General features: G+C 47.3%; 1 protein-coding gene across 1 annotated transcript in view; it reads left to right on the forward strand.

Moving 5' to 3' along the window:
* Positions 1-7,823, forward strand: part of C5H9orf78 (chromosome 5 C9orf78 homolog) — a 65,753-nt gene extending 57,930 nt beyond the window's left edge. Inside the window, exon 9 of the mRNA XM_086924839.1 lies at positions 7,210-7,823. Within this exon, the coding sequence (XP_086780965.1) occupies positions 7,210-7,301 (92 nt within the window). The 3' untranslated portion in view covers positions 7,302-7,823. The remainder of the gene's footprint in view (positions 1-7,209) is intronic.
* Positions 7,824-14,090: the final 6,267 nt, after the last annotated feature.

Below are 14,090 nucleotides of genomic sequence, written 5' to 3' on the forward strand. Positions count from 1 at the left end.
GGCCCAAGGGACCCCATTCCCCCAAGGTCAAGGTACAAAAGAAGGGCGAAGGTGCGCTGCCTCATCTCCCAAGTCGATTTAGGCCCCGGGGACCCCATCCCTCGGGCCAAAGTGCATTAAAAGGGGAGGGTGCAGCACGGCCCCCCTCTCTCAGCCTAATGAAGGCCGAAATATAAATAAAATGGAAGCTGTCCCCACCCCTAGGGCCTTCACTGTTATTAAAAATGAGGGGGCCACGTGGCCCTACTCCGTGACCCTTTAAAGGGCTAGAGGGCTCCATCCCCCAGGATGGCTCAGTGACTGGGTCCTGGTTTGCCCTCTCCTCAGACACAATCGTTTTCCCTGCCTGCACCAGCTTGGGCAGGGAACATATGTTTGCTCCCATCTAACTAGAGCATTTTTAAATCTCCCATCAGGGGAGGGCAAACATGCAAGTCTGCTCCCACCCGGCGGGAGATTGAAACAGGCTACCGCTGGCTGGGAGCAGATTTCGGTTCTGTGTCCGTACCCACTCTCCTGTGGGGAGGGAATCATAACACACATTGCTCCCTCCCAGAGAGAGCAAGCATAAATAGCTGCTTCCTCCAGACAGGAGCATGCCAGCTTCTGCACTGTGCAGCAAGCCAGCTGGGGCTTTCTTGGTGAGTGCCAGGCACACACCTCTAATGAAGAAAACCATGGTCCTGAGGAGGCTCGGGGAGGGGCACCCACTTTCACTTTTAAATATGATAGGGCCCCCTCACAATTTTTGTTGAATTTGACCCGAGGATGGGGTACCCGGGCCTAATTATGCTTGGGGTGGCTGCCCCAGGGCCCCCTCCCCTTTGAAGTTAATTTGGCCATGGGGATGGGGTCCCTGGGCCACATGCCCCCTCCTCTTAATCAAAGTAGTGTTAGGTGGGTACCCTGGCAAATGCTCCTCTTCCAGCAAGCGAGAACATTGAAAATGCTCTTGCTTGCTGGAAGCTGAGCAGAATAGCTTTCAGAGAGAGGGAGCTGCATGTTCAGCAGCTCCCTATGTCTAAAAGCAATATCGGCTCCCGCAGGAGGCAGGGAGCTCGGAGGGACCGTGGGGGCCTTCAGGCTCCCTCCCCTCCCCCAGTAGAGACTGGTTGCCCTGGCGTCACAAAGCAGACATGGCCAGGCCCTGGGGGGTAAGGTCCCCAGGGCCGAAATCTGCTTGGTAAAGGGTGCCAGGCGGCCCCCTCCTTTATTACAAAAATACCTGGCCCTGTTGGATGTGATCCCTGTGGTCAAAACCAGCCCGAAGAGGGGGCCACATGCCCCCCATTCCAAAAAGGCCTGGCTCCAGGGCTGAAATTGGCATGTGTAGATGGGGGTTCCTAATAAAACAAAAAATGGGGGGGGGGGGGAGAAACCGTCCCGGGAGAAGTCGTTGGACGCCCCTCCTTCTTTCTCCACCACTCAGCAAACGCGCCTCCTGGCACACTACTGGTTTGGGAATGAATTCCTCTTGGATGCTGGTAGTCCTTGGGGGCCGAGCCACCTCCTGTTACCTCCATTAAGTCCCATACAGCGGGATTGCTGAGAGCTGATTGGAGGCCCCACCCTCTTTCTCCACCATTCTGCAAACGCAACTACTAATTAAAAAGATTAAGTTTGAAAAACAAAGGTTACAGGAATGTTATGTTTGTAGGGCAGTTTTATAGAGCGCAAGCCTACCCTAGGGCTTCGCAGCGCTGAATGTTTTAATCATCATGGGAACAACCATGCCTCGAGTTTTTTCCTGAAGCTTGGTTCTTCTTTTAGCAATCTCAGTTCCCTGGACATGGAATTCCACAACTTCGGGACCAGGAGTGCGAATGATCTGCCTCTCCATCCTGATCTCTTGACACTCAGCGTCTCTGAGGCAGTCTGATGACCTGAGGTGCCTTTTTGGTCTATATGGTGAGCTGAGTTCTCCGAGTATGGCTGGGCCCCAGCCATTCATTGCTTTGTGGGCCAGGCAGAGATGTTTGAATTTAATCCTGGCTTAGATGGGCAGCCAGTAAAGCTGTTTCAGGGAGGTCTATACTGATTCCAGTCTTCGAATTTTCAAGAGTAGCCTTGCCGCCGCATTCTGCACCACCTGTAGTCTGTTAATGACTTATTTTGGTGAGCCTAGATGCAGGGAGTTGCCGTAGTCCAGACGAGAAACCACAAAGACCTGAATCATCGTTTTTGTGCCTGTTCTGGGATAAGCCCAATGATCTTCCGGATAATTCGGAGTAGACCAAATCAGGTTGCTGCTAGTTTTTGAGCTTGGATCTCCATCGATAGTGTATTACCTAGCCACATGCCCATATTCTTTATTGAGAGTTTGGGGATGGGATGTTTCCCCAATCATCTGGCCAGCTAATCATAGACCTGGGACAGTTATTATTTTCCAGGATCATCAGATCGGTTTTGTCGCCATTTAATTTTAGCCAACAGTTGGCCATCCTATTCACCACTTTTTACAAACAGGGTACTAATTCATGGTGATATGAGTTCGCCCCCTCAGCCACCGATACCACCAGCTGTGTGTTGTCCGCATAGGACAGAATAGACAGCCCAAACTCTTTAACGATTTTTGTCAACAGGTGCATATAAAAGTTAAACAGTGTGGGGCTGAGAGGCAAGACCTGTGGGACTCCGCATGAGACTGGCATTGTATCAGAAAGGCAGGTGGATTCCGAGATCTGAAATGTTCTTTCGCTCAGGAATGAGGTGAGCCATTGGAGGGCTTTGCCCGAGATGCCAATTTCCCTCCGCCTTTGTACCAAGATTGAGTGGACTACGGTGAAAAAAGCTGCACTTGAATCCAGAAGCACGATTGCAGCTGAGCCTCTGATCCGATATACTTCTGAGCTCCTCAGTGACCACTAGCAGAGCTGTGTATTGCGCAAATAGTTATTCTCTTCCAAAAACTGGGATAGGGTATAGTTAACATGTTTCTCCAGTAAGTTTCCTAGGATGGGTAGTAGCGAGATAGGATTAAAATTCCCTAATATCGCTGGATCTAGGTGGGGCTTCTTCAACAAGGGCCTCACAATTACATGCTTCCCCTTCTTTGGGACCCTTCTGGTTTTGAGTGAAAGTGTGAGAAGCTCTTCTGTGGTGGAGAGTACCGAGTCCCCACCCTTAAGTAAAATATAGGGGGTGCTGGATCTTAGGGGGGATCCTGATTTGATTTTGCCCAGGAGATGCATAGTACTTTCCTTATTCAAGGCTGAGATGGGATATAATACAGGGGGGAGTGGAGCTGCGATCACTGTGCATTCAGCTACTAGATTCTGGTCTGGATCGGGGTCATAACCCTGCCATGATTCGTAACATGATTCGTTATTCCCCTAAAGAGATTCATATATGTCATATACTTTATGTTTGAAAAATGCAGCCATCTCGTGGCATCTCCTTAGTGGTTTGCTGAGGGACATTACTCTGCTCGACCATTGTCAGGGATTTTACTATCTTTTAATTAGCTCCCTGAAGGAATTGGCGACCATGTTGATCTTCTCCTCGTAGTGCTTTGCCTGGGCTTGTTTAATTTCATTGTGATAGTGTCTGATGGCACTCTTGTAATGAGTTTTTAGGTCCGAGGCGTAGGACTTCCTTCAAGTCCTTTCTAGTTTTTTACAGTCTTTTTTCAAGGAGCCTAGGTGACTAGTTCTTTTGATGTTAGATTGAAACCTTGGCCTGAATCTGAATACATTGGTCTAACGATTGATCAATCCAACGTTCCCATAGCGTGTGGTTCTCGTCTGGATTGTCTGTTAGGATTGGAGTAGAGGCCTCTAAGGTCTTGGCCCACACTTCAAGTGTGAGCTTGGACCAGCTCTTGCCCGATTTTGAAGTAGACTGTGATGATGCTCGTGTGGGTGTTTTTGTAAATGAGAAAGGGATAAAATGATGATCTGACCATGGGTGTGTTCACCTAAATCTTTGGGTCATTGGAGAAAATGGGATATGCCCTTTCTCATGGGTAGCGGTTTCAACTAGTTGGATAAGTTGCATAGCCTCTAGGTCTTGTAGAAGTTGCTTGACAGATGGGTCATTGGTTTCATCTATATATATATATGTTAAAATCGCGAAGTGAGGAAATAAATCCTTTTCCCACAATCAGGCTGACTAAAGAGTCTGGGTAGGCCTCTAGGAAAGTGCTTCAAGGTCCTGGTGGCCTGTAGATAAGGATTCCGGAAAATGAGCATGTAGTGGAAAGTGTAATTTTGAATTGCAAGCTGTCACAATATGTCATTGTGAGGGGTGTAGTGATGCATCTAAATTCTTCTTTATGTAAAAGGGCGATGCCGCCTCCTGTTTTGCCTGCCGGGTCCTGTTCAGAAACCCGGAGGAAGGGCCATTATGATATCGGCGCCCGAGCTCTCTTTGAGCCAGGTTGTGAGGAACAGTGCATCTAATTCTTCTTCCTCTACCAACAGCCCAATTTCAATTTCATTCCCTGGAAAAGACCTGCAGTTAATTATCCATATTGTACATTGTTCTTTCTTCCTTTGGGGTTACTGGGCAATTTTGTTGTTATTTGTGTTACTTTTTAGGGAGAAGTTGCACTTGACGCAAACCTCTTTGTTTCCTTTTAGTCTGTCTGGGCACACTGAGGTTCCAGAGGCGGCCTGAGCTGCAGTAACACTTCCGCGTTGTACCTGAGGTGGCTATGGGTGTATAGGGGGGATTATTTAAGGTTCCTGGCCGTTGGTCTTGGTCGGACACGGACAGGCTTGCCTTTGGCGCACCAGAAGCGCTCCCCTTATGAGTAACCCCTGCAGCCATGCTGCCATAAATGTATGTGTCAGTCCGTCACCTAGAGCGCCAACCTTCCGTGTCTCTATGGTGCCTGGGGGCGAGAGGTTCTCTCTATGGTCCAGCAAATACCTCATTGTTATTGTTAGGAAATAGAACGTAGAAAACCATAGAAATTCACTGTAAAAAACAAAGGTTACAGGGATGTTATAGTTAGGCTTAGATTTCACTTGCACAAAACCATAGAAATTCAGTAGTTATAGTTACCTGAGCGAACTATAACTTGCACCCCTGCAATGCACTGCTCGTGACCTCACATATTACATCTCAAATGACATCACTGATGACATCATCTACAGAACCACTCACACCCCCATACAACCCCTCGTACTCCCACTCAGACACCCAGCCAACTAGTCACATACCCATTCACAGACCAATACAAGTACTCGTACCAGTACTCATACATACATCTACTTTCTCATGCATACATCTACTTACTCATACATAGATCCACTCACACACCCACTCCCTCATACAACCACTTACACAACCATTCACTCACCCATACTGCCATTCATGCAACCAGACACTCACCCACTCAGTCATATATTCACCCATGCAGCTACTCTTACTGACTTATTCACCTATACAGCCACTCACACACCCATATAGCCTCTCAACACAGCCACTCACTCAACCATACAAGCGCACACACACGTGCACACACTCACCCACACAACCACTGACCTACCCATTCACACAATCATACAAGCACTCCCATATCTGCTCACTCACCCATAGTCATTCACACACACTCACTCTCCAGTGCAACCATCCACACTCACTCGCATAAACTTAACCAAACACTCACTCACACACCCACTCACTCATCCACCCATACAGCCACTGACACACCCAGTCACCCACAGACATCCAGACTCTCATTCACCCATACAGCCAGACATACCCACACAGCCACTGACACACCCCCTCAGCCACTGACACACCCACTCACTCAGCAACAGTCACTCACACACCCACTCATCCACACATCTATTTACACCCATACAGACGCAGACACAACCACTCACACTCGCTCACACACCCATACTGCCCCTCAGATACCCACTCACACCCATACAATCACTGACAGAACCACTCCCACACCTACAGACCTAGTCAGAAAGCCCCTCACTTACCCATACAGTACCTCATGCATGCACTCACACACCTATAAAGCCACTCACACACCAACACAGACAGTCACACACCCACTCAGATCATACATCTTAGAGATAGTATCACTCATTCATAGTGCTATTATACTATTCTAACTTTTGTAGTAGGTTAGTATATATGTTTAGCACCTATAAACTCCTAAAAAAAACTTACACAGTGATGTCATTCTAGATGTCTTCAGTGATGTCACTGACTAGGTCATCAATAATGTAATATGTGAGGTCACAATCAGTTCATTGCAGGGGTGTAAGTTTTAGTTAGCTCAGTTAACTATAACAGCTGAATTTTGTATGATGGTCTAAGAGTGAAATCTGAGCCTAACTAGAATGTCCCTGTAACCTTTGTTTTTTTCAGTGATGTGTGTATGTATATGCATGCATGCAGACACAAATTTAAATGAATATCAAAATTTACAACATGCAATGCGGGATAAAGGCAAGCCCTAGGTGGTATTACAACGTGTATTAAAGGTCAATGCTTCGTAATTCCAAGTGGATAAAGACTCCCCTTGTAACATCTAATATCCTGCTCCAGTCTACTGAGCAAACTGAGTTTGCTATACATAGCTTTGTGTGAAATCAGTAGTTCATAACAACAAAACATCTTCTCAGAGGAATCATTCAAATGTATCTCTCGTATATATTAACTGTATTGCACCTATATATTAGTCCTTCTATTTTGTTTTTAAATAGAGGGCTTAGATGTTCCTAAAACACCAAATTGCATTACATTTATACAGAAGACAAAATCTAAACTTGTCTGTCTAGAACAGTGTTATTCCCTCTTGCAAACACCTATGTTCTGTGTTGGAAATGTCACCCCAATTTTTGTATGCCTTTTGTTGAACCCTGTTTTTGCTGGCTTTAGAACCAGAGGTAAAGTGCTTGTGCTCCTCCTTTCAGTATGGTAGGTAACATTGGTGGACTTCTGATTGGCATATTTAACTTACTTGTAAGTCCCTAGTATATTATACCCATGGCCTACTGAAAAGATGTTAAAAGTTGTACTCCATAAATCCTACGTTTGTTGCATATGTTCATTGAAATGTACTAATCTTTCAGTAAGAGTAGTAATACTATCATTTAACTACATTTCGATTGTGGAGAGACACAAAACTCATTACAAAAGCACCTTATTACTTAAACTGTTTCTTCTTGCCCAATGTAACCAACACCTCTGCGCTACCTTGTCCTGTTCACTAAAATATTTTATCTTTCTTTCTGTCAGGGTCCCCACCAAACCGGAAACGTCCAGCCAATGAAAAGGCAACAGATGACTATCACTATGAGAAGTTCAAGAAGATGAACCGGCGGTACTGAGGCTAGCCTTGGTGTGGAGAGAGCATCTGGCATTCGCCATAGTGGGGTTATGTGTCTCAGGAACACTTGTAAATAGCTTTCTCATGGAGGAGTTTTTATCCTCGAACTATCAGCATACCCCTCCCCTCCTCTCTTCTCCAGCGTCTGACTGGTGGAATCCTGCCTGTGCTTATGATCTTCGTAGGAGGCTGCTGCTCTTTTACAAACTCCTCTTTTCAGATGGATGTTCTGGCTTGTGAGAGTAGAAACCACTGTTTGAGAGATTTCGTTTATGTCCAGTGTTCAGGATCGAAGGATCATTGTAGGGCTTCAGTAGACCTGCTTTGTTTTACTCTTTTGTTTTTCATGGTTCCTGTGCTCAGTGTGTAGCAGACTTTGTTTAAGAGTTTGTGTACCATAGAAAGTAAACAAGTACAAATTATACACGAAAAGGTTTTTAAACAAATGTGGGAAAAATGAGAAGAAAGCAAGCTAATATGGTATGTGTTGCTGTATAAATAAATTCTAGTAAAGTATGCTTTATTTGTGCATGGCTGAGACATTCTGTAAAAACAGCTAGTTAGACCATCTTTCCAAATCATATTTTCTTCATTTACAAATGATTTTAAAATCAATTGTATATTGTTTTTATGACAAATGGTTACCTCTTATCCAGAATTCTTTCTCTTAGTGATGTCAACCTGTTCAATTCTCTTATCCTTTAAATTCATTGTGTGCAGTGTTGGAAATGCAAAACGTGCTCTAAGAAATATTAATTGTGCAGGTGTAGGATGGAGCTATGAAATAGGGCGCTAATAGAGCTTAAGTAAGGCCAGCTAGGAGTCTACCTTGGTAAAAACGATTCCGGGGACACAGGAACAAAGTAATGCAGGATACTGTAGTACTTGTAATAGGACTGCACTGGTACCGCTCAGGATACTGTAGTACTTGTAATAGGACCGCACTGGTACCGCTTAGGATACTGTAGTACTTGTAATAGGACTGCACTGGTACCGCTTAGGATACTGTAGTACTTGTAATAGGACTGCACTGGTACCGCTACCGCTTAGGATACTGTAGTACTTGTAATAGGACCGCACTGGTACCGCTTAGGATACTGTAGTACTTGTAATAGGACTGCACTGGTACCGCTTAGGATACTGTAGTACTGGTACCGCTTAGGATACTGTAGTACTTGTAATAGGACTGCACTGGTACCGCTTAGGATACTGTAGTACTTGTAATAGGACCGCACTGCTACCGCTACCGCTTAGGATACTGTAGTACTTGTAATCGGACCACACTGGTACCGCTTAGGATACTGTAGTCCTTGTAATAGGACTGCACTGGTAAGTCTTAGGATACTGTAGTACTGGTACCGCTTAGGATACTGTAGTACTTGTAATAGGACTGCACTGGTACGTCTTAGGATACTGTAGTACTTGTAATAGGGCTGCACTGGTACCGCTTAGGATACTGTAGTACTTGTAATAGGACTGCACTGGTACCGCTCAGGATACTGTAGTACTTGTAATAGGACTGCACTGGTACCGCTTAGGATACTGTAGTACTTGTAATAGGACTGCACTGGTACCGCTTAGAATACTGTAGTACTTGTAATAGGACTGCACTGGTACCGCTTAGGATACTGTAGTACTTGTAATAGGACTGCACTGGTACCGCTTAGGATACTGTAGTACTTGTAATAGGACTGCACTGTACCGCTTAGGATACTGTAGTACTTGTAATAGGACTGCACTGTACCGCTTAGGATACTGTAGTACTTGTAATAGGACTGCACTGTACCGCTTAGGATACTGTAGTACTTGTAATAGGATTGCACTGGTACCGGTACCGCTTAGGATACTGTAGTACTTGTAATAGGACCGCACTGGTACCGCTTAGGATACTGTAGTACTTGTAATAGGACTGCACTGTACCGCTTAGGATACTGTAGTACTTGTAATAGGACTGCACTGTACCGCTTAGGATACTGTAGTCCTTGTAATAGGACTGCACTGGTACGTCTTAGGATACTGTAGTACTGGTACCACTTAGGATACTGTAGTACTTGTAATAGGACTGCACTGGTACCACTTACGATACTGTAGTACTTGTAATAGGACTGCACTGGTACAGCTTAGGATACTGTAGTACTTGTAATAGGACTGCACTGGTACTGCTTAGGATACTGTAGTGTTCGAGGCATGTGGGCTGCTGAATTTATATCTGTGCATAGATCGCCGCCTACTGTTTGGTCCAGATGATTGCACATTGTTGTCCTGGAAGAGTCTTCGAAGTATCACGAGATAGGTGGCTCCTCTCCTGGACTACAGTACGCATGGGCATCGACTCCATCCTCGGATTGTTTTTTTCCGCCATTGGGTTCGGATGTCTTTGAATTCCCTCTTGTCGGAATCGGTAAAAAACCTTCTTAAGACCAAAAGGTCTTTAGTCTAATATCCTCCGCCTCCGAAGCCGGTTTAGAAACCTCATAAGGCGTCCACGCCCATTCATTTTACGTTGCCGCCGAAGACGGCGCCGAAGGCTTTCGCTCCTAGGCGGTCGCCAGCGTCCCCAAGAAGGTTTCCTCGGCGCCGAAGTCGTCAACGGTGGTCCCCGGCCCACAGCCTCGACGACCTTCAGTGGAGGAGTATCAAGAACACTTCATTGATGCCGAAACGGGCAGGCTTTCCCTCCACAAGCGGAAAATTGTCCCGGAACGTCCAATGGAGTCCTACAAGATTCCTCTCAAGAAAAAGAAGGATTCTGCTTTCACTCCCGTCTTGGTGGAACCACTTTCTCCACAGACTCATAATGTTTCGCCCACTTACTCTGATGTGGACGCTGGGGAGGGCGATGATGAGGATGAGTATAGTTATTCTGTCTATACAGACCCTGAGGATACCAACGAACCCTGGGCCGCTGGTGCTGACCCAGGTGATCCTCAATCAGGACAAGACCCTCAACTCTTTTCTGCAAAAACGTCTCCTACAGAAGACTCTGCAGCTTTCAATGCCCTCATTGAACGGGCGGCTAACAATCACAACGTCCAGCTCATGCTGACCCTGTTGATGTCGACTTCCTTTTTGATACCTTCTCAGTCTCAGAGAGAACTGTCAAGACTCTGCCTATGCTGAAAGGTGTTTTGAAACATGCTGGCGAGATCTTTAAAGAGCCCACCAGGGCGAGGGTGATAAACCCTAGGATTGAAAAGAAATATAAGTCGGGGCCTACTGATCCTACCTACATCAAAGGACAGTTGCCTCTGGACTCCCTTGTCGTCTCGAATGCCCGGAAGAGGGCTAATTCTCAGACTACGGGTGATGCTCCTCCCCCAGACAAAGAATCTAAGGTCTTTGAGGCATCGGGGAAGAGGGTAGCTGCACAGGCAGCCAACATGTGGCGCATTTCAAATACACAAGCGCTTCTGGCGAGGTATGACAGGGCACACTATGACACGCTGGAGACCCTGTTGCAGCACCTGCCTGATGAATACAAGGAGGCAGCTAAGATGCTTATTCAGGAAGGAAAGCTGATCTCTAATGCTTCGATTAAGTGCGCTCTGGACGCGGCTGACACCGCAGCCAGGGCTGTCAACACTAGTGTTATGCTACGCCGACACGCCTGGCTGAGAATCTCTGGATTTAAGCCGGAAATCCAAACCACCATCCTTAATCAAACAGTGAATCCAGATCACCTGTTTGGCCCGGAGGTTGACACCACCTTAGAATAAATTAAAAAGGACACTGAAACTGCTAAATCCATGGGTGCCTTACAGTCCCAGCAGTTTCGGGGTGGGTCTTTTCGTTGCTCAAGCACTAGAGGCGTTTCCAGAGGCCAGCTCTCACAAACCATGCAGTACTACAAAGGCAACACTCAGTCCACTTACACCAACAAGAGTCGAGGTGGATATCGTGGTAACCGCGCCATGGGCAGAGGTCGTGGAAACAACAACTCCAGATCCTCTGCCACCAACAAACAGTGACGCCTTGTCACTGCCCCCCGACCACACAACACCGGTCGGGGGGAGAGTTCAGCAGTTCCTGCCAGTCTGGAAAACCATCACCACAGACAGGTGGGTCAGAAAGCTTATACAATACGGTTATTGTCTGGAGTTAACATCCACTCCACCCAAAATACCCCCAAGACACCGTCCTATGTCTGCCGAGCATTTGCACTTATTGCAGCAGGAGGTCAAAGTTGTGCTGCAAAAAGGAGCAATAGAGCTCGTGCCTGTGCAGGAAAGAGGCACAGGGGTCTACTCCCTGTACTTCTTAATACCAAAAAAGGACGGGTCCCTCAGGCCCATCCTGGACCTCAGGCCACTCAACCACTACATCCTGTCGGAGCACTTCCATATGCTGACCCTGCAGCAAGTGCTCCCGTTGCTCAGTCAGGGGGATTTTCTCGCAACTTTAGACCTAAAGGATGTGTACTTTCACATTCCACTGCACCCTTCACACAGGAAGTACCTCCGGTTCACCATCCAAAACCAGCACTACCAGTTCAAGGTTTTGCCTTTCGGAGTCACCACGGCACTCAGGGTGTTCACAAAGTGCCTAGCGACAGTGGCGGCGCACCTAAGGAGACAGAACATCCTTGTCTACCCTTATCTAGACGACTGGCTCATCCAGGCGAAGTCAGCCCAGCAGTGTGCCGCCCACATGTCCTGCACCATTCACCTCCTTCACGATCTGGGATTCTCACTGAATTACCCAAAATCCCACCTCCAACCCGCCCACATACAGCAGTATCTGGGTGCGACCATAAACACTCTGGCAGCCACAGCACAACCAAATTCAGTGAGGGTCCGCAGCATTCAATCGCTGATACAGAAGTTCAGACCTCAACACTCGCTTCCAGCAAGAGTGTTTATGCAGTTGATAGGCATGATGGCCTCCTGCATCTCCATAGTCCCGCACGCGAGACTACATATGCGTCCGCTTCAGGAGTGCTTAGCACGTCAGTGGACTCAGGCTCACGGGCAGTTGAAAGACCTAGTGTTGGTGAGCGGTGGGGCATACAACTCTCTGCATTGGTGGAATCCACGAAACCTTTGCAAGGGACGACCGTTCCAAGAGCCTGTGCCACAGATCATCCTGACGACGGACGCTTCTCTCCAAGTCAAGTCAAGTCATAAAATTTGTATAGCGCACTACATACCCAGAGGGTTTCAAGATTTTATGACTTGACTTGACTTGGAGAGAAGCGTCCGTCGTCAGGATGATCTGTGGCACAGGCTCTTGGAACGGTCGTCCCTTGCAAAGGTTTCGTGGATTCCACCAATGCAGAGAGTTGTATGCCCCACCGCTCACCAACACTAGGTCTTTCAACTGCCCGTGAGCCTGAGTCCACTGACGTGCTAAGCACTCCTGAAGCGGACACCACAGCAGAGGAAGATGCACATCAATGTTCTGGAACTGATGGCGATCTTCATGGCACTAAAAGCCTTCAAAGTACATCTGTGCAACAAGGTCGTGTTGATCCGGACGGACAACATGACGGCCATGTACTACATTCAAAAGCAGGGAGGGACACACTCTCCACAGCTGTCTCATCTGGCTCAGAGCATGTGGAAGTGGGCCATTCAGAGGAACATCTTCCTCCTGGCAGAACACGTTCCAGGCAAGGACAATCAGATGGCGGACCTGCTCATCAGGTACAGCCACCAAATGCACGAGTGGGAGATACATCCATCGGTACTCCAACCGTACTTCCAAAGGTGGGGTCATCCAGAGATAGACCTGTTCGCCACAAGGTAGAACGCAAAATGCCAAAGCTTTGCCGCCAGGTTCCCACACCCACAGTCGCAGGGCAATGCGATATGGATGAACTGGTCAGGCAAATTTGCGTATGCTTTTCCCCCAGCACCTCTGATACCGCTGGTGGCACGCAAGCTCAGGCAGCACTCGATGACTCTCATCCTGGTTGCTCCAACGTGGGCTCGCCAACCATGGTACACCATGTTTCTAGAACTGTCCGTGGTACCGCATCAAAGGCTACGCCTCACACCCAGCCTTCTGACGCAGAGCCATGGCGACATTCAGCATCCAGATCCGCAACAGCTCAACCTGGCGATCTGACTCCTGAGGTCTTAGAGTTTGGCTACCACAACTTACCTCCTGACTGAATGGACATCATCACGGAGGCGAGGAAGCCCACCACAAGAGCATGCTATGCGGCAAAGTGGAAGCGGTTTGTCATTTATTGTGCAGACCACAACATTAACCCGCTAGATGCTTCTATTCAGAATATCATCTGTTACCTTTTCCATTTGTACAAATGTAATCTGGCCTATGCTTCCATTCGCATACATCTATCCGCAATGGCCGCTTATCTCCAGAACAGGCAGCACCTCTCACTTTTCAGGGTGCCTGCCATTAAAGCCTTTCTAGAAGGACTCAAACGGGTCATTCCTCCGCGGACTCCACCAGCTCCGGAGTGGAACCTCAATGTAGTTCTCACTCGGCTGATGGGTCCTCCCTTTGAACCACTGCATTCCTGCGAGATTCAATTCTTGACATGGAAAGTGGCTTTCCTTATAGCGATTACATCGCTGCGACGAGTTAGTGAGCTCCAAGCACTAACTATCCAAGAGCCATTTATTCAAATTCATTCCAACAGGGTGGTGCTTCGCACTAACCCTAAATTCCTTCCTAAGGTAGTGTCTCAATTCCATATTAACCAGACTATTGAGTTGCCTGTTTTCTTCCAAAATCCTGAGTCATTGGCGGAGAGAATGCTCCACACCCTTGACGTCAAAAGGGCCCTGATGTATTACATTAATAGGACCAAGGATTTTAGGAA

The sequence above is a fragment of the Lissotriton vulgaris genome, chromosome 5 (assembly GCF_964263255.1).
Source record: "Lissotriton vulgaris chromosome 5, aLisVul1.2, whole genome shotgun sequence".
In the NCBI taxonomy this organism is placed as follows: Eukaryota; Metazoa; Chordata; class Amphibia; order Caudata; family Salamandridae; genus Lissotriton; species Lissotriton vulgaris.